This window comes from Schistocerca americana, chromosome 11, assembly GCF_021461395.2.
Source record: "Schistocerca americana isolate TAMUIC-IGC-003095 chromosome 11, iqSchAmer2.1, whole genome shotgun sequence".
Taxonomy (NCBI): domain Eukaryota; kingdom Metazoa; phylum Arthropoda; class Insecta; order Orthoptera; family Acrididae; genus Schistocerca; species Schistocerca americana.
In genome coordinates, this window is record NC_060129.1 from 207616960 (window position 1) to 207642720 (window position 25761).

The window sequence follows — 25761 nt, forward strand, 5'->3', positions numbered from 1 at the left end:
ATGCGGCTCGACCGATACCGACGACAGAAAAAAATTTCGGAGGCATTTCTTTTGAGTGTGCCTTCGTAGTACACTGGTAAGCACTGAGCCTGCTTCCACCCACAGGCTGAAAAGTACAAGCAGGTTACAGGAAGGGAATAGTGCAGTTAAAAACTACAAGAAAAGGAGGTGGAAGTAAAAATACAATTGAGAAATAATAAATAAAAAATGTATAAAAAGACAATGAAAGGAAAGAATATCTGCAGATATTAGGAAACAGAACTATACAATTGTGTGCAAAAAATTAGAGAGAAAATTACAGAAAGGAGGATAGCGTTCTACGGACACATCAAAGTGCCCGAGCAGTTTGGAAAATTATAAGCCAACTCAAAGTGGACACGGCGACAAATGAAACGGTAGTTAAATAAAGTGCGGGGTAACACGGATGCTAAACATCTGCACGTATATACCTCATACGGGTGCAAAACCTGGGCACCAACTTTCTTAACGAGCAATGGCGGCTGGCTGTCATTCCGATCCCGAATTGTTCACCAGTTTCCACGTATACGTAATCTGTACACTGGCACGTAACATATATTTTGGCACAAATTTACGGTATATATAACCGGTGCATCCACCAGATCTAGTCTAGTTCAGAAATGGACAGTACCTTTCCCAGATCTACCCGAGCCGTAACTTAAACTCCCGTTCACCGTCGGGAGCACGCCCAGTGGCCGATACCGTCACACCCGGTCTGTTTGCGAGATAAGCTCGTCAACACTGTCACACGTCTGTGGCAGCTATTAAATGCACGAGAAGTTCCGCAACAGTCAAAATGTTCTCTACTGCTACTTCTCGAGGCCTCACTCCACCCGGCTAGGTAAAAGTCTCCCCGGGTTACCGGCTGTCACCTATTTCCAACTCGTCTGCCTCTCGATGCCGGGACAAACTCCCCCTACTCCGCAGACGGACTCGCCGCTCCTCTGTCGAGTGCCGACTAGGGTACGACGTACACCCGCACCGCTAATTGGAATCGCCCGCGACTGTACGAAACTGTGTCGTGTACCGTGTCGGAGCTCCGACTACCTCTAACTGATTTCCCAAAGTGAGGAGTACGCCCCATACCCTCATCCGTAGAGATATTCTGCCACCTCTACGACTGGCGCAATATCCTCGTCTGTCAGTGCGGGTGTGACTTTCTGTACATCTGTCCGTCCCCTCCTATTTCAGCTCACTACGAGATCCGTGTGTCATTTCTCGGTGCCGTCACACACACTTTATACAGTATCGGTGCCACAATTCTGCAGTTGCTACAAACGTGCCTTTAGTTAGGAACCCATTTTCACCACCAGAAGACTGCCAATGTAACAGTGGCCCAAATCGACGACATACTGCCAGCAAGAGGAGCTCGAAGTTGCTACACGCCGGGTCGAGTATACGAGGAACACGAGAAACCACTGGACAATCATTTTTTCGAAGGAATCCCCAGACCGCATTCACTTAACGTGCTGCCGTACCGTTCAGACGAAAGAGCAAACAAGCAGCTTCTTTCGGCTGTTTTGCTGGCTATTTTTTCTAAAAACTTTTCTTGTGAAATATTTCAGTATCTCGAAATGTGGCCCAGGTGCAGAAAAGAATTGAATCCACAGACAAGTGCGAGTGACAGCGACGCTTTTTCAGAGAGTGTACCGACGGTCCCCACCCACCCACCCACAGACTGTGGACACCACAGACCCGGTAGTCGCAGTGACGACAGTCCCGGCGGTCAACCGACGCGGCACGTCAACATCGGCCGACGCACTCTCGGTATGCTGGGACTGTGGACTGCCGAAAGGGACGGGAAACCGCAGCCGTCACTTTTTCCGAGGACGTGAAGCTCAGCCGTGCGGATTACTGACGGCGGTATCCTCGAGACTAATATTTCGGAAGTCGGACGGCCCCCTGTCGGACCTCCAGACGGGGACTACTCGAGAGGAAGTCGTCACTGGGAAAAAAAAACTAGCATTGTCGACGTCGGAGCTCTCGACATTATACCTGTCAGGCAGGTACGTAGTTCGGACTATAGTCCGCAGTCGGATACGGTGGAAATCGACGAGGACTCGCGGCTAGTCTACCGGCTCTGCGACAGCGGCGGCACTGACAGTGGCAGCGACCGCGAGCTGTGTGCGTCCTCACCCTGCGCCGGCGGCTGCGAGGCGAGCGGGATGGCGAGGCGGGCGTTGACGGCCAGCAGGTGGTCGCGGCGCTGCAGCAGCGAGCTCACGTGCTCCTCCAGGCGCAGGTTCTCGGCACGCAGCTGGTGCAGGCACGACAGCAGGCTGGCGACTGCAACACCACACAACACTCCCCGTCACATCTCCACGTAGTCGGGCGCCGCCGGAGGTTACGTGGCAGACAATTTCGTACCGTCGCCGAAGAAACGGTACGGCCCGACCCACTTTATTCTTTAACAGTTACGTGGTATTCGTGTCCTTTCCTTTACAGTAAACCGGTTCTCGTATCTGAAACTACATTAGCATTTTGTAAGGTAGAATAATGGAAAATGAAAGGGATGCAAAGAAATGAGAAACTGCAAATGCAGATTTAAAAAACGAAACGGACAAAACTGAGAAACTATAAATACGTGCGACGGAATAGCCGACCGGTCCTCCTCAATACTGCCCACAGAAGCACACGAAAGGAACTCTGTGTTCATTTCCCAGTTTGGAGGGAGGGAAACGAAGTGGTAAGTTAGAGACACTGGGGGATGACAGGGAGGAAAACTGTTCCCGATTCCTTCTCGAAGAACGAGCTGACTGTTCCCAAAGCTAGGACAGTTTCCAGTTTCTTAATGTGCATTTAGTGCCGGTACTAGAAGTTTTACCTCCTGCCAGTACATACTGGCCGACTGTTTCGTCTCGTAACTTCTACTTTGAAAAGAGATCTGTGCTCCTCACCGGTACGAGGCACGTACCTGTGTGATTCTGCACCGGAATGAAGTCGACAGTGTGAACTGTAAAAATGCTTCGTGACACACTACATAAGTGCCTGCTTCAGAAAACTGTTTTATTTTTTACTGAACTGTCAGTCGCAGCCCTCACGGTGCCGTCCTTTACGGACGGTATACACTAAAAAAGATGCACCGCGAAGGAATTATCTGAATCGGACGGAAATTGGTATATGTGATGTACACGTGTAGACGAATACGTGATACAGATTCAGAAACACTGGACGATTTATTGAAGAGAAAGAACTTCGCAAATTGAGCTAGTCAATAATGCATTCACTCTGGTCCTTATGCAAGCAGGTATTCGGTTTTGCATTAATTAACAGAGAAGCCAGATGTCCTCCTGGGGGTTATCGTGACAAATGCTGTTCAACTGGCATTTTAGAACATCAAAATTCTCAGCCGGTCGGAGAATGCTGCCCTCAATACGTCAAACATTCTCGAACGGGAAGAGACCCGGCGACCTCGACGGCCGGTCTAGGCTTCGGCAAGCGGGAAGGCGAGCAGCCTTTGTACTTTTTGTCTGCCCCAGTGTTTCAGTGTTAAATAATGACATACTGCAACTGTTACATATCTCTTCACACTTACAAAAACATCGAAGAACAGCACGTACGCACACATTACACGTAAGACTTACGTAAATATTTGCACTCGACAACGAGAATAAATTCTCGAGAAGCACCACACTGAGCAGGAAAAAATATGTAACTGGTACAGTGCTATCATTCTTAAATAGAGACTGACCCAACAGCAGGCTTCTTGAAAACATCGATTACGATTAATAAAATTAAATAAAACAATTCTACTTCACAGACAGTTTTGTGTTCCAGTTACATCAGCTTGTAAACATAGTAGAAATTCAGATAGTCATTATTGGATTACAAACAATATGCTGACGAATATTTTGATGCCTATTCTATACATACATCATACGTAAACTATGAAATTGCAAGAGGGGATAATATAAGGAACCTTTACTGCTCAAAAAGCCCACATTTTACATTCTCTGCTATACAACACCATTTTTCTGACGTCCCTAGAATAGCGCAAAAGCGAGTTTTCACTGTATACAGAAGCCAATTACAAGACACCTGCCTACAAGCATGATCCGAGAGTAGCGAACTGGTGACCGGTAGTCGTACGTGCAGACGACACCAAACACCCGACCTGCTATCAAGTAAGGGCAAACCTGCAAAGAGTGCGGCCCATACAATGCAAAAAGGGAAGAGACACAGTAACGTGTGAATCGGTAAGGCTTTCCTGTGGAAACGGTTTTGTTCATTTAACAACTGTTGTCAGTATTTTTTAAAATTAGGAAAAAATTTCAAGCTCTTGAAGTGTATCAAAACTGCTTCCCTGAGGAACTTAATAACAGATATCCAGATGTCGATCTGTGTGTCCCACTTCGTATCTGCACTATTTAAAATGAAAACCGAGAAATATTTCATCCAAGTGCCACAACCTATATTACAATCTGTGAAAGGCTTTTCCCACAGTCAGTTGTAAACACTGAATATTTTGATCTCGTATAACTGCGATTTGCAAGGTACCGAGCTCACACTATTGTGCAGCCAACTGTGTTCTTCAGTTCCACCGAGAGGAGCACGACGAGTGCCCGTTCTGCCTACTCGATAGTATTTTGACGAGTTACTGCGTTACGTTTTCAACCGCACGTAGTCGAGTAGATATTGTAATAGTTTCCCCGTGTTTTATTAACCCGCTCTTTCTTTCTGTTTCAAAAAAGATTGTTCGACGGTGACCCTCGTAATGACAGATTCGAATACAGACGAAGTGAGAAGCAGTGGATATGTTGCACAACGGTTACACAAAAATAAACTACATACTTCTATCTCCAGAAACTAAATCAAAAGGTAAACGATGTGGATCTGAGTAATAGGAGTGAGTCTGGACTCGCAGCTGATACGGGATGCACACAGAGAGCACCATCACGAGTGATTTACTCGCTACACAAATTGACTATTCTGTGTCGGTAAGAAACAATTTCACTCTTCGTATTAAGCTTTCTTCCACTCTACTTAACTTACAGAAATATATCACGATGCAACTCTTCGAGTGTGAAAACAGTGTTTATCTGAAAAAATGTTACACTGGCCACATTTCAAAGAATTAAAAATATTAATTGGTTCCACTCGATGAAAAAATAGTCAAAGACATTAATTTTCTCAGAGACTCTAACAATGATTGTGGAACAAAGAACAGAAATAATATATATTTAGAATATATTAGACTAAGTAAGTTTCAAAATAGGTTGAAATAAACTGGCATACAGCTCTACAATGAACTGTTTCTATCAGTGAAAGACGTGCCATACAATTGCTTCGGGTGCTACATAAGGGGCCAGATGCATGTATCAGGTAGAAGAGTTCTATAATAGGGAGGTAAACTAAAATTAACATTTAATTTTTAATGCAAAATACAACTGCAACGTCTACTTATTTTTAATCTGAAACCTTATCAACCTGCACTACATACACAGTCTGAGTACTCACTGTCGAAGTGCTGGGCCTGCTCCATGAGGAACTGGCTGCCCTGCTCCCACTGCCGCTCCAGCAGCTGGTCCAGGCTCTGCGGCACCGTGCCCGGAGCTGCCGCCGCCGACGCCCCGCCGCCGCCGCCTCCCGGCTGCCCGTTCGCCGCCGCCGCCGACCGCGCCTGCGTCGGACACATGCAGTGCCGCCGTGATTCTCGTCGTCGAACTCCGTGCGCACGCCGAGAGTATCGCATTGCAAATTTTATTTCCCGCCTACTGCCGCATCCTCGGAGGTCACGTAACGGTACACGACCGACTTCGGAATTGCCGTACCGGGACCTCACCGGTGTGTGTCGGCGAAATGCCTACTCGCAGTTACGCGAGTGGCCCGAAGACTTCTCGAGTAATACGACCGAGTCCAGTTGTCGTCAGGTGTAGGAGTAGCTTTGGGCGTGTCCCAGGGAGGTGTGTCTGGACCCTCGCCGTAAATGTCATATATTAATGGCCTCGCAGACAATATTAATAATGAAATCGGACTTTTTGCAGACGGTGCAGTTTTCTGCAGTGATGTACTGCTGAAAGAAGCCCTTTAGTGGCACCACTAAATTGACACCAGTCCCGTCTCTGGCAGTACAGTGTAATACCGCTCGATCGTCAATTAAACGAGAAGCGGCAGCTGTAAGAGAGCTCCGAATGTGTGGTACTAGCCACAAGTCTCTTTTGCAGAGCTAGCTACAGAACGTACCTGCCAGCAGACGTAAACCCGAGAAACCACCCTCGCCGACAGGAGACGAGCCTCTTCTGTACGGTAGGAGTTGTAAACGGAGTGAGGTTTGGCAGAAGCTTCCCCCAGAAAATTCTCGCCTTATTACCGATACTACGAAATGGGTAAACAGTTTCAGTCTTCCGAGGAAACTACAGACAGACTGGAATCGATTCCGTGTGGGCTAGAAGGTGTGGTGACTGTCCGTACCGTCGTGGGTCAGAGAACATCCAGTCGTGCAACTACGGGGTCATCGCGCAAACTACAGAGCAATTCACCGAGGGGAGATTATTATGAAAATTTCCCGGTGGACTCGATGGACTGCGTCTAGTGAACAAGATCAGGGGACTAGTTAAAACACCTAGATATTCAGTTATAAAATATATGAGTGCGTGGTTTTTATAATATGTTTGTTTCTGTACTACATATTTAATAAGAGTTTATATAAAAATTTAAAATCACGAGATAAACCAAATAAATAATAATAGTATGTAGTGTCTTCTTTTGGACATATCCAAAACAGCAGACACCATTCTGATCCGGCAGTCATTACGAATTAAGAGACACAAAGAAATTACAGATATCGGCTGCACGCGGGCACCAATTGGAATCGACGGGTTAAACTGAAAATTTGTCTCGAAGAACAATTCGAACCCGGGCGTCCCGCTTTCTGGGCGGCCGCCCTGACCTAAACGCCGTCCAGAATCGGTGGTCGTCGCAACTGCACGGACTACACTAGCACACCTCCCGTCAGAACCAAATTCTCAACTGAAACAGTGTCTGCCCTTTTGGACGTGTCCGAAAGAACAGACACCTCATATATACATAATTAAGACGAGACTGCCAACGATCTCTTTAATGCAGACGCACACCGGGCTTAAATTCTTGCGAGAATCGGCGAAATGGCACGGGTAATAAGGATAATGGGCAAGGGGTACTACTTTAGTAGCGAGCAGATAAGTCGAGAATTTGAATCTGGCAGGAGGTGTACTACAGTAATCTGTGTAGTTGCGATGACCACTGTGTCCGGACGGCTCAGTGGCCAGAGCATCTGCCTTTTAAGCAGGAGACCCAGGTTCAAACTACGGTGTGGCACTAATTTTCAACGTTTCACACCGATTTCAATGGACGCCCACTTGAAGACATCAATTTCACAATATACTTAAGTATTTACAAGAGAGTAACACAATCAATGAAACCAAAAGGCTTTAAAGGATCACAGAAAATATTAACTGGCAGTACATTATTACGATGTAATATTTGGCAAGTGAATGCACAAATATCATTCTCAGTCGAGTAACCTTTCTGAAATTCGAACTGTAAATAGTCTACTTAAACGTCGAACCCGATGCGGGTATTTTCATTCGCACACTGTTCACTTTCTACTAGCATTTTAGAGCACCTCCGGCGAGGCAGGGCGGGGCGAGTACTCACCGAAGCGATGACCCTTGAGTGCAGCGGCGGCCCCACCAGCGACGAGTTGCTCGAGTCGGCCGGCGCGTACGCGTTGCCGTGCGCCTCCAGCTCCGCCGACAGCGTGTCCGACATCTTCTGCGCCATCGTCGAAGCGGGGTTCAGCTGGTTGCCCAGCATGTGCGGCGCCGACACTCCATTCTGGAAACTGTTAGCGGTACGAGTCGTCAGAGTTCGACGTCTACTCGAAACCTCGGGAACACTCGGTGTTACGACGAGCCGAAATGCGAGGCTCGGCTGTACATTTGGCAAATCTCCGGTTCGAGAGTGGAAGTGGATAACGTACCGGTGCCATTTCTCGATAAAATGCATTTTCGGTGCTCCCACGTTCTCGGTACTCCACAGTGCGCCCCTGGGCCCGTTCCGAGTGTCAAATCGGGGAGAAAGTGTTTCGAACATTCGCCACTAGAAGGTGCGCGGTGTCTACACGGAGCAGTGCTTCCCGAAGGAGTTCCGAGTGCCGCACGTCGAGGTCTCCCACATTTAGCCCGGGATAATTCCGAGAGGTGACATGAACAGTTTTTTCAGCTGCGACAGAGATTTTGTGATCGAAGAGAAACGTAAGTGAGGCCTCTCGACTGTGAGATTTACACGAGATTGTTTGCCCACATACAGCTGTAAACTGGAAGTGTGTAATACCAGTGCCTACGACAGACCTTTTAAAGTTGCTGCTGAAACATTGCTGTCAATGCAGGTGCACAAGATCTGCAAATGCAGTACGATCAAATTGCCTCATACTCGTCTATCTGAAATAGCTAAATAAAAAGCTGTACTCTGAAACACGAGGAAGGAAAAATGTGAACGTATTCGCCACAGGAACAGACACGGCGGATGTCTACTGCGCCGTGTCTCATCTGAGGACCGGTCGTGTTTGTCAGTTATGAAACGGGAAGACCTGTTGACGGTGCTGCCATTTCTACTTAAACGGCACTGGTAGCTTTACATTAAACTTTGCAACACGTGATGCCAATAATGGAGTTGTGTACGAAACAGAAGTCAATAGCGAGACTTTTTTGTTCTATTTACTTATGTTATTCTCTTGCAAAAAGTTTAAAAGAAATGAGATGTGCTTTTTTTTGATTACAGTTGTACTAGAAGGTGCATTTGAAATGGTCTCAGAAAGTAAATGAAATAAGAGCAAAAAACAAAATACCTTTACTTGTCTTCAAAGTAATCACTATTCACAACGACAAATTTCCAAAATCAGTTATAAAGTTGTCAGAAAACGTTTCTCACAGAATCGCTGCGAACACTGAGCTCCCTCGTCGTCGGATATCCGCTAGGACTGCACGCTGGACTTTCTCGGTCAGTGTGAGGTTGCCACATTTGGTGGCGGCAGACCCCTTTTTGTTTCCTGCATCAAACTGCCCCCACACGTGACTGCAGTGTTTCTAGCAATTCTGTGAGGAGAATTTCCCGAATAGTTCCGACAGCTTCGCAACCGATATTAGAAGCATGTTGTAGCTAATGGTGGTTACTTTTGACAGTCAAGTATTTTGTTCGTACCTCTCGATTCCTTTATTTTCTGAGACCTCTAACCAAACTCTTCTGATGCACCTTGTAATTAAAATATTGCTGCTTTATTTCTGTACTTGTATTAGTAAAAATAAATGTAAAGCCTCTGCATTAATGGCATTTGAAATAGAAACTTTCTTATTGACGTTTAGAACCGGTCAGTTCTCTGGTACGGCACTTAGAATGTTCTTAACGAATTATTTATTCTCTCATTTGTCTCATTATTTTTTGCTGTGACGAGGTGGGTGACAGACTCGGAATTCTGGGGTATCAGAATAGTTTCTCAATTTTTTGGACAGATATTCACTGTGTGTTGTTTTTTAAACCTCGTCAAAAATGTGAGATTTAGCACTCGGAACCCTTTCTATTTCCACTCTTCAACTGTACTCACAGGAGTGTCGATTACACAGAGCAAACTTTAGTAAGGTAATACAATTTGTCAAATGTTTAAAACTTTTAGTTCCCAGTGTATTACTGAAATGTATAAGGTTTATTCTTTATAGCAGAGGTACAAATGACATGACCACAAAAGAAGAATAAATAAGTCCTCCTAAGACACAGAAAAGAAATTCAAGTAAGCAGGGTACAATCCTCAGTTGTACGAGCGTAAAGTAGAAGACGGATCACAGAAGGCCTTTGAGACTTGTGTATGCACACTGTGTCGTTTGTGGGAATAATTGAATTGTTACATATCTTCGCAGCTGCATCATACAGGTCCCGAGGAACATTCTCCTTCCTGCGTCTCACGTTAAGTGGTGGCTGGTTTGTTCGGAAGTTGCCTAAGTTTGCATCAAATATAAGTTACTGCCACTGTGACACATTACTCGTTTCACACTCTAGCAAAACGCTGGGTACCAGTGAGCCATGTATTACAAAGTTTCGAAGACTAGTATGTGCCGAACCCCTTCGTATTGCTACAGTAACAATTTAGTACACAGAAAGAGTTTCATTACAATACAGACAGAGGATTTAACCAGTCATTCTTACCAAACCAAGTCCAAACGGAAATTTTAATTTTTATTAATTTAATTTAAATTAAACTTTAATACGTGGTGCAACAGGATATACAACAGGATGTACTCTCAACTGCGACTCACACAATACAGATGTCGAGTCTCGTGACAACCCTGTCACGCAGAGTTTCTGTGCGACTTTTGACTGAGAAAGAGTGAAGGCAATTATTTCATTTACAATGTTTAATAGCAAAAGATCACATATTCCTACAGGAGGCATACTGGTCAAAACGAGAAGAAAAGTTCCTGTAATTATATGTCTGGAAAACTATATCGACTGAGATACGGGCAATTGAGGATGTGCAATACACAGCCCGAATTTTATTTGCAGACGAGGCAAGATTCACACGAGACGGCACAGTAAATTACCACTATATGCACGTGTGGGCAGTCATAAATCCTCGTGCCGTCAATCGCAGTCGAGACGTCGCAAAAGCTTCGGTATCGACGTAGGGGACAAACTGTCGGCGACGTACTTCACCGGACAGATTGACTGGCACCGATTTCTGCACAACAAATTACCACCGCTACCGGGGAAAATCGCTCTTGCAGGAAGACGACTGCGGATCACGCGCGACAGTGTGTCACTCCATCTGTGAGGGACTATCTCACCGCTCCGTTCCGCGAAAGACGGATCGCTCGAGGTGATCCGATAGCACGGCCTTCCCGTTTGCAACCTCGAATCTGTCAGATTTCTGGATACGGGGACGTTTAAAGGCACCAGTGTACGCACGACCCATCAACAGATACCTTACGGAAGCGTGTGACCGGTGCGATCAGAACAGATTCGGACGTATTCCGAAGAGTTCGTGATTCACGGCAAGTGAGGGCCAGAAGACATGAGGCACTGCCTGTAGCGTCTTCTCCTATGTGAGACGCGTGAGAACGAGAGGACGTATCGGCATATATCTTGACACTTATCAATTTGTAGACATATCGTTGTAGACTAATACTATCTCCTTTAGGAAAAGGTGACAAGTCTCTTTCAAACTGCCTGTATATTCTATAAACCACTACAAAGAGCACGGAAGGGGTTGGTTGCCACTGCACAACATATCCAGATTACCTTCCAATCTATTCACAGGAAGGAGGACTGCTGAACGTTCGCCGTAACGAGTCTCGTCTCACGTTTGCAATCTCTTTGGGAGTGATACACCTGGAGCTGAAGTCCATTTCTAATTTCTCTTCAGTTTCGTAACTTCTTAAGCCAGCTTTGGCGGGATGGTCTGCACGTATCACCGAATGTCCTCCGATTTGGGTGAAGCCCTCTCTCGAGTGTCAGACGCACTCGTCACCGTTCGTGTCGTCGCCCTACGTATACGTTGGACATCCCCCGACGGTCCTACTCGGTACAGGTTACGCACATTCGGGTAGTAATTTTCCGAGCTACCTCGTTTGTTTGGCACGGCGATTCGTCCCCGCCTGTCGAGTTTTTGACTTCAGCTAATAATATCTTTATTTTCTCTCTCTAATTTTTTGCCATATTTTCAATACTGTTATGCACGTAATATGTGGTGCACATTCTGATATTCCAAAAACACGATTCAGCTTTGCCGCCATTTACATTTATTGTTCAGGCATTCATTTCACCTACGCCAATTCTAAGAGTATTGTCAGTAGCTATTTTTGCTATAAATCACTTTAACTAAGAGTTACAGCTAAATGAAGTTAACACTTTAGTTCAATATGTGCAAAACTTTGTGACATAATCACCTTAATCCCATATAGCGACATACTATTTGAAAACTAACAGTTCCACCGTCCCTTAAATGCATTTTAAATTACCTAAAACTAGTTACCTTTAAAATAATTAAACTTTTAAGGGGAGTTGGAATGCCCTATCTCGCCAATGTTAAATTTGCTAACTTTGTGTACCTTTTTCTTTGGAACTATTATCTTCAGAACTTTGAAATTCTGGCAGAGGTTTTCAGCATATATTGTGAGCCCACTGAACTAGAACCAATGTTTTCTTTTTGTTGGTATAGTATTTATGAATTTTTTACCATTAAGCCATTTTTTATTGGAAAAAGTATAACATAAACTTCCCTAGTTCAGAGAATAAGCCAGTTCTTGTCATGATTCTAGTTCAGTGGCCTCTTTGAACTGTTTTGCAGCATTTCTGAAAATTTGAATGTTGTTGGTTGAGTGGTTTATGAGATAAAGGTACATGTAACACTAAAAATGTCAAATGCCAGAAAATGCGATTAAAGTAATTTATTATGAAAATTCACAAATACCTTTTATTCTATTATCAAAAGTGTCCAGCAGAGTAATCAGGGTCATCTTCTAGTTCTTCTTCTTCACCTAGAAGCTTTCTTCTCCTTGCTGCCCTTGCTTTTTTTGTATTAAATTCAGCTGCATACTGAGCCTTCCTTACTCGCACGCTGTCCAGAAGCTGAAGACCTCTGATGGTGTTGATACCAGGAGCAATGCCGAGCCTTGCCATGACCTTTAGCCTACCCATATGACCATCATTGAATGAAATAACAGCATCACTGACTCCCCATTTCAATGTTTTTATCCCAACAAATACATTCTTAGGTACACGAGTCCAAATGAGGTTGTTGAACGACTCGTTTTGATTCTGGGTACAACCATGAAGACATTTTCGCAGAAGATCAGGATGCCCCAAGTCTCTATATATTGGTTTAATTACTTCCATAACAGCCAATGGAATATAATTTTTATGGTGATAAGGATCCCCAGTAGCTTGAGATTTTCTATAATTGCACCATGACTGAGGACCATCTGGACAAGCAAAATGTTGAGGATTATCATCAGTTGATGATCGATGTAAATATGTGGCCCATACAGCTTGTCTCATTTCCTGCAAATTATTTGCATTATTTCTTATTGCCATACCATAGTATTGTTGTAATTCATTTATAATTTTATCTGACAGGCGACCTCTAATGGTTTTACCATCTGACAAAATTTTGTCCTTCAGATTCTGTTTCAGTTTCCTTAGACGAGTGCCCATTCGTTTCTGAACATGACCGACACATTCTAGTTTAGTTATTGTCTTATTGACATATGGCATGGATTCTGTAACACTTTTGTATGCCTTGGAGTCCCCATCTCCAAGGAATTTTGTGTAAAATACTCCCCGTTCTTTTTCTGATCTGCTAAACATTTTCACAGCAGCGGCAGCCTCCATGCCTCCACTCGTACCTTCATAATTCTTGCTACATATGTGAGCTGCTTCTATCTTACCAGATGCACAATGGTAACAATGTTTAGTGAGCACTTCATAGTCCAAAACTTTACCGCTGTCCACACTAGTAACAGTAGCAACAGCATTTTTGGATGTGTGACCCCTTTTCTGCCAGGTTCCATCAAAAGCAACAGGGATATCTGGGTTTCCTTCATTTATATATTTTGCTTCACTGGCAGCAGCTTTCATTGATAAATCTGCTACAGACTGAACAGCATCTCCTATCACTTCAGTGTAATTGTCAATTTTAGCAGGTGGAGGTGGAAGATTCATTATGGCACAAAATGTTTGAGCAGCAGTATGTCCTTTACCAATTGCTCTCATTGCATACATTAGCCTGATATTACTCTCAAACAAATTGCTACTGCATGTTTTAGAGCTCCAAAAACAGGTCTCATTTTCACAACTGGCACAAACTATAGCAATTTTGCAGGAAAGTCCTATAGATTTTGTTATGTTCATATCAAAAGAACCTCCACAAAGATTACAACACAAACATTTCTTCATAAACTCAGTAAAAACAGGAAAGTCGACTAAAACATATTGTTCATTAGAAGCTTCATCTGTAATTTCACTTGCACAGTTTGATAACTTCTTTTTTGATGCACTGGTGGGCGTGTCTCCTTCACACATCTCAGCTGTACAAACGTCAGAACTTTCACCAGCATCAACAGGTGCTGAAGCAGAATCACTTGAACAAACGTTATTTGTAAATCTATTACCGCGAAACTTTCGCTTTTTAAATAATGATGCACTCCTAGGCATCGTAGAAACTACGCACTCACCACTGAAAGTCAAAACAAGACAGATAACAAACTCCAAATGAGCGACAAACTAAACTCGAGGCTCAAAACAAACACTCACAGATCAAAAACTGAACAATAAACACAGCTAGTCGTAAAAACAATGGTACCTATGGAAGGATCAAAGATTCTACAACTGAAGAGTGAAATCCACAGCCTTCTATATGTAATGTTTTCGGAAATGCGAAGATTTAAATGTGTACAAATCACAAGATGGGTAACTTTGCTGGGCGCACATGTAATTTTGAAAAATTAAATAAAAATACTTCCAATTGGAATTTCTTAACAAATTTTGCACCATTTTAAGCAGAAAATTTCAAATTAAGTTATAAGGTTAAAAACTGAAAATGTGAATTTTTTCCATTTTCCGGCATTCCAACTCCCCTTAAGTTCGTACGAAGCCTAATTTTCTGTCACCAATGTATGTTGTAACCAATGTTACACAGCAAATCTGAACTACTAACCTTTGTTACCTTAATTTTCCAGTTAATATCACATACAGTACAAATTCATTAACTAACAAATAATTTCACATAATTTAGCCTAATTTGCAATACATATAAATGACGACCCCCCATGAACCATGGACCTTGCCGTTAGTGGGGAGGCTTGCGTGCCTCAGCGATACAGATGGCTGTACCATAGGTGCAACCACAACGGAGGGGTATCTGTTGAGAGGCCAGACAAACATGTGGTTCCTGAAGAGGGGCAGCAGCCTTTTCAGTAGTTGCAGGGGCAACAGTCTGGATGATTGACTGATCTGGCCTTGTAACATTAACCAAAACGGCCTTGCTGTGCTGGTACTGCGAACGGCTGAAAGGAAGGGGAAACTACAGCCGTAATTTTTCCCGAGGACATGCAGCTTTACTGTATGATTAAATGATGATGGTGTCCTCTTGGGTAAAATATTCTGGAGGTAAAATAGTCCCCCATTCGGATCTCCGGGCGGGGACTACTCAAGAGGACGTAGTTATCAGGAGAAAGAAAACTGGCATTTTACGGATCGGAGCATGGAATGTCAGATCCCTTAATCGGGCAGGTAGGTTAGAAAATTTAAAAAGGGAAATGGATAGGTTAAAGTTATATATAGTGGGAATTAGTGAAGTTCGGTGGCAGGAGGAACAAGACTTTTGGTCAGGTGATTACAGGGTTATAAATACAAAATCAAATAGGGGTAATGCAGGAGTAGGTTTAATAATGAATAAAAAAAAATAGGAGTGCGGGTTAGCTACTACAAACAGCATAGTGAACGCATTATTGTGGCCAAGATAGACACAAAGCCCATGCCTACTACGGTAGTACAAGTTTATATGCCAACTAGCTCTGCAGATGATGAAGAAATTGATGAAATGTATGACGAGATAAAAGAAATTATTCAGGTAGTGAAGGGAGACGAAAATTTAATAGTCATGGGTGACTGGAATTCGTCAGTAGGAAAAGGGAGAGAAGGAAACATAGTAGGTGAATATGGATTGGGGGGAAGAAATGAAAGAGGAAGCCGCCTTGTAGAATTTTGCACAGAGCATAACTTAATCATAGCTAACACTTGGTTCAAGAACCATGAAAGAAGGCCGTATACATGGAAGAAGCCTGGAGATACTGACAGGTTTCAGATAGATTATATAATGGTAAGACAGAGATTTAGGAACCAGGTTTTAAATTGAAAGACATTTCCAGGAGCAGATGTGGATTCTGACAACAATCTATTGGTTATGAACTGCAGATTGAAACTGAAGAAACTGCAAAAAGGCGGGAATTTAAGGAGATGGGACCTGGATAAATTGAAAGAACCGGAGGTTGTAGAGAGTTTCAGGGAGAGCATAAGGGAACAATTGACAGGAATGGGGGAAAGAAATACAGTAGAAGAAGAATGGGTAGCTCTGAGGGATGAACTAGTGAAGGCAGCTGAGGATCAAGTAGGTAAAAAGACGAGGGCTAATAGAAATCCTTGGGTAACAGAAGAAATATTGAATTTAATTGATGAAAGGAGAAAATATAAAAATGCAGTAAATGAAGCAGGCAAAAAGGAATACAAACGTCTCAAAAATGAGATCGACAGGAAGCGCAAAATGGCTAAGCAGGGATGGCTAGAGGACAATTGTAAGGATGTAGAGGCTTGTCTCACTAGGGGTAAGGTAGATACTGCCTACAGGAAAATTAAAGAGACCTTTGGAGAGAAGAGAACCACTTGTATGAATATCAAGAGCTCAGATGGAAACTCAGTTCTAAGCAAAGAAGGGAAAGCAGAAAGGTGGAAGGAGTATATAGAGGGTTTATACAAGGGCGATGTACTTGAGGACAATATTATGGAAATGGAAGAGGATGTAGATGAAGATGAAATGGGAGATAAGATAATGCGTGAAGAGTTTGACAGAGCACTGAAAGACCCGAGTCGAAACAAGGCCCCGGGAGTAGACAACATTCCATTAGAGCTACTGATGGCCTTGGGAGAGCCAGTTATGACAAAACTCTACCATCTGGTGAGCAAGATGTATGAGACAGGTGAAATACCCACAGACTTCAAGAAGAATATAATAATTCCAATCCCAAAGAAAGCAGGTGTTGACAGATGTGAAAATTACCGAACTATCAGTTTAATAAGTCACAGCTGCAAAATACTAACGCGAATTCTTTACAGACGAATGGAAAAACTGGTGAAGCGGACCTCGGGGAAGATCAGTTCGGATTCCGTAGAAATGTTGGAACGTGAGGCAATACTAACCTTACGACTTATCTTAGAAGAAAGATTAAGGAAAGGCAAACCTACGTTTCTAGCATTTGTAGACTTAGAGAAAGCTTTTGACAACGTTAACTGGAATACTCTCTTTCAAATTCTGAAGGTGGCAGGGGTAAAATACAGGGAGTGAAAGGCTATTTACAATTTGTACAGAAACCAGATGGCAGTTATGAGTGTTGAGGGACATGAAAGGGAAGCAGTGGTTGGGAAAGGAGTGCGACAGGGTTGTAGCCTCTCCACGATGCTATTCAATCTGTTTATTGAGCAAGCAGTAAAGGAAACAAAAGAAAAATTCGGAGTAGGTATTAAATCCATGGAGAAGAAATAAAAACTTTGAGATTCGCCGATGACATTGTAATTCTGTCAGAGACAGCAAAGGACTTGGAAGAGCAGTTGAACGGAATGGACAGTGTCTTGAAAGGAGGATATAAGATGAACATCAACAAAAGCAAAACGAGGATAATGGAATGTAGTCGAATTAAGTCGGGTGATGCTGAGGGGATTAGATTAGGAAATGAGACACTTAAAGTAGTAAAGGAGTTTTGCTATTTGGGGAGCAAAATAACTGATGATGGTCGAAGTAGAGAGGATATAAAATGTAGACTGGCAATGGCAAGGAAAGCGTTTCTGAAGAAGAGAAATTTGTTAACATCGAGTACAGATTTAAGTGTCAGGAAGTCATTTCTGAAAGTATTTGTATGGAGTGTAGCCATGTATGGAAGTGAAACATGGACGATAAATAGTTTGAACAAGAAGAGAATAGAAGGTTTCGAAATGTGGTGCTACAGAAGAATGCTGAAGATTAGATGGGTAGATCACATAACTAATGAGGAGGTATTGAATAGGATTGGGGAGAAGAGAAGTTTGTGGCACAACTTGACTAGAAGAACGGTTCGGTTGGTAGGACATGTTTTGAGGCATCAAGGGATCACAAATTTAGCATTGGAGGGCAGCGTGGAGGGTAAAAATCGTAGAGGGAGACCAAGAGATGAATACACTAAGCAGATTCAGAAGGATGTAGGTTGCAGTAGGTACTGGGAGATGAAGAAGCTTGCACAGGATAGAGTAGCATGGAGAGCTGCATCAAACCAGTCTCAGGACTGAAGACCACAACACAACAAAAACATAAATGACGAGAGTCACATCCTGTAAAAATGTTAGTGTCCACATATTTTTCTAAATTTCTCATCATCTACATTTTCTATCAGCCAAAACAACACTAGCTTTTGTAGTTCATCTAAAATAGTAACATCCAAGCTATCTAATTTTTAAAGCATAATCTACTTTACAAAATAAGTTTTTTCAAGTCTGCCCGTAAGCACACGGATATCACTCAAAATTGGCAGTTCGCAATCTGAAAGATTACAAGTAAGGCCTGCATCCAGTGCACTCTGAGTGCACACGGCCGTGCACATTCTTTAAGTAAAATACGCTAACAGACAACTGTGTAGCTCTTTAATACTGACATTTAATAACTTTCGAGCAATTGCAATAATTCAATTGAACTGTGCACGATCGACAGGAAGTGCGGAATGCTACTGTCGTCAGAACTAGTGATTGCCGGACACGGTGTTTCTCCTAATGCCTCAAATTAAATGAATTACTGATGTGTAATGCAATATCATAAATGCGAACTGTGGTATTTTTATGTAAATATGAGCTTTGTTTTGTGCCACAACGGAACAATGAACTTCACCACTGTATTTGTAAATGCCAGTCTGTTTTTGTGCGCTGAGGTATTTTCATAGTTGACAAGCTGGTCACCATTGCTAACAATCAAACGTAACGAAGAATAAATGTGCGTGTTGGTGCAAACTGAACGAGGTGTCGTGTACATCCCACACTCGTTCAGACTTTCAGGTTTGCAACTGTAACATTACAAGTAGCCGGTTTCACTGCCACAGGACTGACCGAATACGACAGATCGGTTACGGGCCGACGTGTCTGTTGGGGGCGGCCAACTTTATCTGTGTGTGGCTGCCATTCACATGCCGTGCTCCCAAAAAACGAAAACAGTTTCGAGCAATGTTATTATCCTTCGGGATTTTGACCGACAGGTCCAACCTCGGTACATCTTTTATCGAACTGTTTGCTAGTATTTCACCGCTACTACGAGGTTTCGGTACTCACATTATTACGCCGTGTTGTCGGGACAGAGAGTAGAAGCGTACGGCAACCCACTAGTGACGTCCGTCAGCCACACACAAAGCTAACAGCCGTACTGCGCCCACACCCCGGGGGAGCGGGACAGTGCGTCGTACGCCGAGAGAATGAGGTCCGTACCGTACCGTTACAGAATGACTGCATTTTCCCAGTCCTGCAGCCTCCTTCACCTACAACTGAGCAGATGCGAACGAGTGTACAAATCGTGACAGCGATCACTTTAACGGTGACCGAACAGGGCGATTGCGACGCAAACTGGCGCGAGTTGTGACGAGTGTAGTGCGCTGCCCGATTCGCAGTTTCCTGCAGCCCAGTTCTCCAGATTTGGGGTTCGCCAAAATAGGCATATTGTACAAATGTACAGAGTTGTGGGCAAAAATAACTGGTAAAATATTCCTAAGAGAAAGTGAGAAAATGAGATCTGTCCCACTCGACTGTAAGAAAAACAGAACCCGAGTAAAGATCTCTACCGGCCAATGCTTTTTACGACGAGTCGTCAACTGAAATACGAGGATATTCATTCTCAAACCGTCAGACGGTATAGGGTGACATTTTTTGAAGCGGCAATATTTTTACGAGGGGCGACAAATGAAAACCGTAACGACGGTTACATTCAAAACTAATCACTGCACGCATCGAGGCGTTTGTTCCACTGAGAGACATGACGATCAATTCCCGTTTCGTAGAATGCGGTCGGTCGCTGACAGATCTATAACCGCACCCACTCTAGCATTTCTTCGTCCGACCAAAACTCGCGTCCATCCATGTCTTTCTTTAAATCGCCAAATATGTCACAATCGCACAGCGAAACATCTGGGCTATACGGTGACGACGCAGTGTTTCCCGACTGAATCGTCGAAGCGTAGCATCCGAGACAGCAGGCACCCTCCGCTCGTCGAGTTCCTCGAGCGTGAACTGTGACCGGCATGACGTAAAGTCAAAATCTACGGTAATGCAGTTGGACGGAATCGTCCCGTCGCACAATAATGCCCCCACACTGATGATCCGACGAAGGCTACACTTCAGTGATTTGAGTAACAAAAACTAACATTCTCCGTACAGCCCGAATTGTTCACCACGTGATTTTCACGTCTCGGGCAACTCGAAGAAAAGTACGGGTGAATGCCGGTTCAGTCAGACGAGGAACTGCAGGCCGCTTTCCAAGAAACAGGAATCGATTGTCTTATCCTGCAATCCACAATGCGTCTATACGATATTCGTGTTTCTGCAGGTAGGTACACACGTATTTAGTGTAACAAGCAGAACACAATTCGTTCTTAGTAACATATCTGAATATGCCTCACCAATTGCCTATCCACTAATAGTAAAACCCATTATGTGTCACATACACAGGTGATCCTTCAGTCTAGATAAGAGCAGTTGATCCAGTAAGGGATTAATTACGTGAGTTACTACACCAGCAATTTGTAGAATGAGGAAGCAATAAATAAAATTGCGAACAAATCAGGAAAGTGGATTAAAAGTGCAGGGAGAAGAAAGAAAATTTTACACATTTGCTAATGACTTTTACACTGCGGGACAGGGGCAGGGGCAGAGGGGTGGGAGGGGGGGGGGGGGGGGGGGGGGGGGGGAGGGAACAGAGTAACGCAGCACCCTCGAGAAAAAGGTTCGGTGGCACCAGGTACAATATGTGCACACTAAGAGGTCGTAGTGTCGGGGATTCACCAGTCGCGGCTATCGGAGACCAGACGGTGCTCGGGAGGCCAGCCGTGGTCCCTCAAGTTTCGACTCTGCCGACAGTAACGGTGCAGAGTTTAGAGGCAAACAGTGTTTGCGACATTCGTTCCACAGTACGCCCGTGCCCTGCGTACGAGTGCACACTCCCGTCAGGCAGCTTCGGCCACCGGCGGCGTCTCACCACTTTCGACAGTGGAACATTCCCGCACCCTCAGACCGGGTACCTGACGTCCGTGCAGTGCAGACACACACAGAGTTCTACGTACCGCGCGAACGGCGCCGGCCGACCGGATGTCGTCCGGGGACACGGCACGGGCACGTGTCGCGACTGCCGAGTCGGCAGAGATCGGTGGGAAGTGTCTGCTCACGGCAGTATCGAGATCATCCGTGCCTCCGGCAACACTCCCGCCGAGCGCACCTACTGTGGCGTCACGAAACAGTCGGTCAGAGCCCGGAACGGTGTTCTGTCATTTACAGGTACGAGAACGGGTTCGAACGGTACGTGAGCTGCTGACGTACGCGTGTAGGACGCAGACCTGGCTGGCGACCTATTCCGGACTACGTTCGCCCGCGACCGGGGCTTCACTGTGTGGGGAGCTGTCAGTTACAGCTCGTGGCCACATCCGGTGTTTCTCTAGTGCCCACTACCGTACAGAGCTCCCGCTTCTCCAGCCGCCGTCATTTCTTCAAACGGAAGGTGACGGGCTCTACCGGTGGGAAGAGGAACGTCCGCATACGGCTGCCGAACTGTGACGTGCTCTCTGCGGTGTAAGACGGCTGCGAGATCGGCAGATCTCTCGCCGGTAGCCTACGAGCTGCAGTGTAGCGAGAACTTTCTCGTACTCCGGGGCCCGAGAGAACTGTCGCCGAACCGCGACGGGAGGTGCGACGGACTCCGGACAGTCTATCGCGGTCTGCCGTTCGGGACTTTTGTGACCGTCTACTCACCTGCCTCGCTGCCGGAGGGGGTTACACTGTGCACCGACTACACTGTTCGGGTACACTTCACCGTGACGTGTGTTTCGACAGATCCGAATTTGCTACAGTTCACTCCTACAGTGACGAAACTACCCGTCTCTTCACTCGTAATAAAGTGACTCTGTCCTCGAAGCTCTCACATTTTTTTTCCGGACTGGGAAGTCTTGAAAACAGGTAACGAGTTGAATGAAAATTGCTTATACAATTAACAATAACAGAAATGTACTCAAATTGAATCTAAGAAGTAGATTAGAAAATGAGACACTAAAAGTAGTATAATTTTACAACTCGGCAGCTAAATAAGATGTGACAGGTACAAAACGCATACTACCGTTAGCGAAGAAAGCTCTTCTCGAGAAAGTAATCTGTTACTGTTAAATATACATTTAAGAGTTAGGAAGTCTCTTTTTGAAGGAATCGGTGTGGAATATAGTGTCGTACATAACTGAAATACGGACTGTAAGCAACTGAAACAATAACAGAATAAAACTATTTGAAATGAGGACTACAGAACGACTCGATAAAGCTAAGAAAAAAATTTACAGCACAACTTCACTAAAAGAAGGGGTTGGGCAATGAACAACGGTCAATTTGGCAATGAAATTCAGTCTCCTGGGGAGTGACAGTTCTAAGGGAGAGACCGAGCCTCGACTGGGTACGAGTGGACGTAGGTCGGAGTAGTTGTGCACAGCTGAAGAAACACTCAAAGAATACTTTAGATGGGAGAGTGCACGGAATCACTCTTTAGACCGAGTACCGAAAAAAGGCAAACCCTTATGACCGCCTGCCAGAAATAACCGCACGCCCCGCACTCCGGAGGCAGTGGCTCCTCCCCTCCCGCACGCAGCAGCAGTGTCCTACTCACGGCTTGACGTCCCGCTCGTCCTTCTCCCGGCGGGCACGACTGACGCCGGCGACGGGAATGGCCGCCTTGGCGGCGGCGGCACTGCTGACGGTGCAGGACCTGCGCGACGACGAGGCGGCGGGCGCCGACTGCGCGCTTTCCGACCCGGGGCTGCTCGGCGGGGACTCCTTGACGGGCAGAGGGGGAGGGGTGGGATCGCCGCCCCCGCGCCGGCTCTTGGTAACGGGGGCCACTGTGGGGGCGGACGGGAGACTGCTGCTCCCGCCCATCCCGCGGCGCGGTTTCCCGCTGCGATTTACGGCGACCGGCGCCGCCGACTTCGTGTCGACCGGTGGGGTCGAGGCGGACGTCCCCGGCTTCTCCGTCGACTGCGACCTGCACGGGAGGCACATACTTCGTTACACGTGCTCTACTGTGACGAGGTATCGATAGGGACAGGAAAAAATAGTTTTATTTTATGGGCAAGTTCAGTGTTAGCTTTTACCAAAGTTGGTATAAATTTTTGCGAAATTGGGTGTTAATTATTGCAGAGTTTGGTGCTACTTTTTGTCACATTAACCTCCATTCTTTTTTGCCAAATTCTCATTTGTTTTATTTGGTCTATTTCTGAGATACTTTTTCCTTTTCCGTGTTATTTTTCTCCGGTTTTAGTGCTTTTTCCAATTTCAGTGCTTTTTTCCAATTTCAGTGTTTTTTCCAATTTCAGTGTCATTTTTTGCCGAATTATGAGTTATTTTCTGCCAAATTCTGAGTTTCTTTAATGTGTCAAATTTGATTTTTTTTCTAATTCAGTGCTACTTTTTCCCTAACTCAGCGTTATTCTTTGCCAAGTTTTGTGTTATTTTTTGTTGAATTTGGTGTTACTTCTTGCCAGAGTTAATGTGTTTTATTACCAAAGTCGGTTAATTTTGTCAATTTTGGTGATTTTTTCTCAGTTTCATTGCCACATACTCTTTTTTTCTCTCTCTCTCTCTCTCTCTCTCTCTCTCTCTCTCTTTTTTTGGGGGGGGGGGGGGGGCCTGTTACTTCAGATGTCACATCATACTTCGTTAGGTGGGCAATGAACTGTCATTTTAAGATTATACACGCCTCAGCCTTGAGAGGAAAGAGAAGAGAAAATGCAACTTTAATGTTCAATAACTACCGGTTACGAATATTGTTTGGTTGTCATCATTAGTTTTATAACAATTTTGTATGGGAAAAATGACATATTTAACGATATTGCATAAAAATCTCTTATTTCGTGATATTTCAGTAAAAACTATCAATTTCGCATTATCTTTTTCATGAAATTTTTCTGTCCCTAAGTATCGGAGCTATTATATGCGAGACAATTGCGCAGCAATACAGTTTACATAATTTCAAATAGGCCACAGTGGCTATTCTCGATGTGACCTCAAACTTAATAATACAATATTGGATGATATATTGTCATGAGAGATGCTATCACAGTGTAATTTTTAAAATTTTACTGTAGCAGTCTCGCACCAGAGCAAGTTGGTACCATCGTATCTGTTTTCATACGATTGTCGATATTATTCTAATTTGTTTTTCTTTCTTTATTTGATCTCGTTTTACAAATGGCACATACATAACAGTTTCACACATTAGCTACTTTCCATTTGAGCAGGAATTCATAAAATATGATTGTTAACACTGTAATTTCCTGATTACAATAGTCTAATTTGTTTATCTTGAAATAATTTTTATAAAGAGATACCAAGAATTTATATTTTGTAAAGAAGACATGTAGTTAAAATTTTAGTGAGCAAATAGTTGTTTGTTTATAAAGTGATATAGCTCAGTGAAAAGCACTCATTCTTCTCTTCTCAGTAAACATCCTACTTTTTACAAAAATGTCTGAGCCCAACGCGTGGCTCATGTTCCCGCCATCACGTATTTTACACCCCGTTTTTAACGTACTTCCACCTCACTACATTAATTTAACTTACTACTGTCAATGGGTCGCTGCTTTGCCTGAGCGTGAGTGGCGTTTGCAGCGTGTATCGATATATCCCCTCTCGTAGTATCTCTGCTCGACTGCTATTAGTTCCCGGCTGTTGTCTGCCGTAAGGTGTTCGGGTCTGCCAGTCAGATGCAACGCGTCTGGTGCACAGTCTGGACCTGCCAGTCGGGGAGATGCAATGCGGCACCAGTGCAGTCGGGTCGGTGCAGCAATGAGGTCTGCGTCGACACGGGTCAACCGACCGTTGCTGCCACCCGTCACTCGAGCCGGATCTTTGGTCAGTCGCCCTACCAGACGACGTGTTTCGGCTCACCGATCGTTCACGAGTCGGCCGTGTGTGTGTGCACATCGACTCACTTTTTGTCTTTGTGCGTGCTTAGCTACTGTCGGGTATCGTTCAGGCCTTCGTGCAAGTGTTTGTCAGATTCCAATGACGACCATTTTAGGTGTTGTCGGCATTCCGAGTGAGTCGGTCGAATGCTGTGGACCGCGGAAGTTGTCTCCGTGCGGTGCAGTCGGCTGAGTCCGCAGGCAGTCCCTGTGCAGTGTCGGAGCACGTGTGGAGCTGTCCGATCGCTACGAGCTTCGTGGTGCTCCGACTCGGGACGTCAAAGTCGACTAGTGGTTTCGTGTACCTGAGCCACGTCCATTCGCGTTACGTGGTTTGTTTCGGTGGTTCACTATTGGGGAGGTTTCCCTGTGAGCGACACCGAGTCTTTGTATTGCTGAAATTTAGCCGCCATGTGGTGGAACTAACTATATAGGCTGACTACAATTCGAGTGCACCAGCGGAATTTTCCACCTTGTGCCCGTTAGTGTTCCAGTTACCTGCCCCGGTCAGGCAGTGTCCTTTCCTCACCTGTTGTCACTGTCCGACACGGTGGGTAGTTCGACAGCTTAATACGTATACATATTTGATTGTGGATAATAGTGCCCGTATCATTTTGTGTTTGAATTCTCACGTACTGATTGGTGGCAAGTCACTCGTCTGTCGGTCGGTCCGTGGCTGTCACTCGGTCGTGTTCCGACGGGTCACCACCTGTCTCACCGACGTGAACGAGGGCAGACCGACCCCCTGGAGGCTTCCGAGTGCTGTTGTCTCTACTGTCTTCCTCAG

The 25761-nt window shown here is 44.8% G+C and overlaps 1 protein-coding gene across 1 annotated transcript in view; it reads right to left on the minus strand.

Annotated features, from left to right (window-relative positions):
• The window catches only part of LOC124553567 (protein AF-17-like), a 109648-nt gene that overhangs the window by 21942 nt on the left and 61945 nt on the right, over nt 1-25761 (minus strand). Inside the window, exons 9-12 of the mRNA XM_047127412.1 lie at nt 22679-23053; nt 7654-7840; nt 5476-5638; nt 2155-2304 (exon numbers count right to left, since the gene is read on the minus strand). Of these exons, the coding sequence (XP_046983368.1) occupies nt 2155-2304; nt 5476-5638; nt 7654-7840; nt 22679-23053 (875 nt within the window). The remainder of the gene's footprint in view (nt 1-2154; nt 2305-5475; nt 5639-7653; nt 7841-22678; nt 23054-25761) is intronic.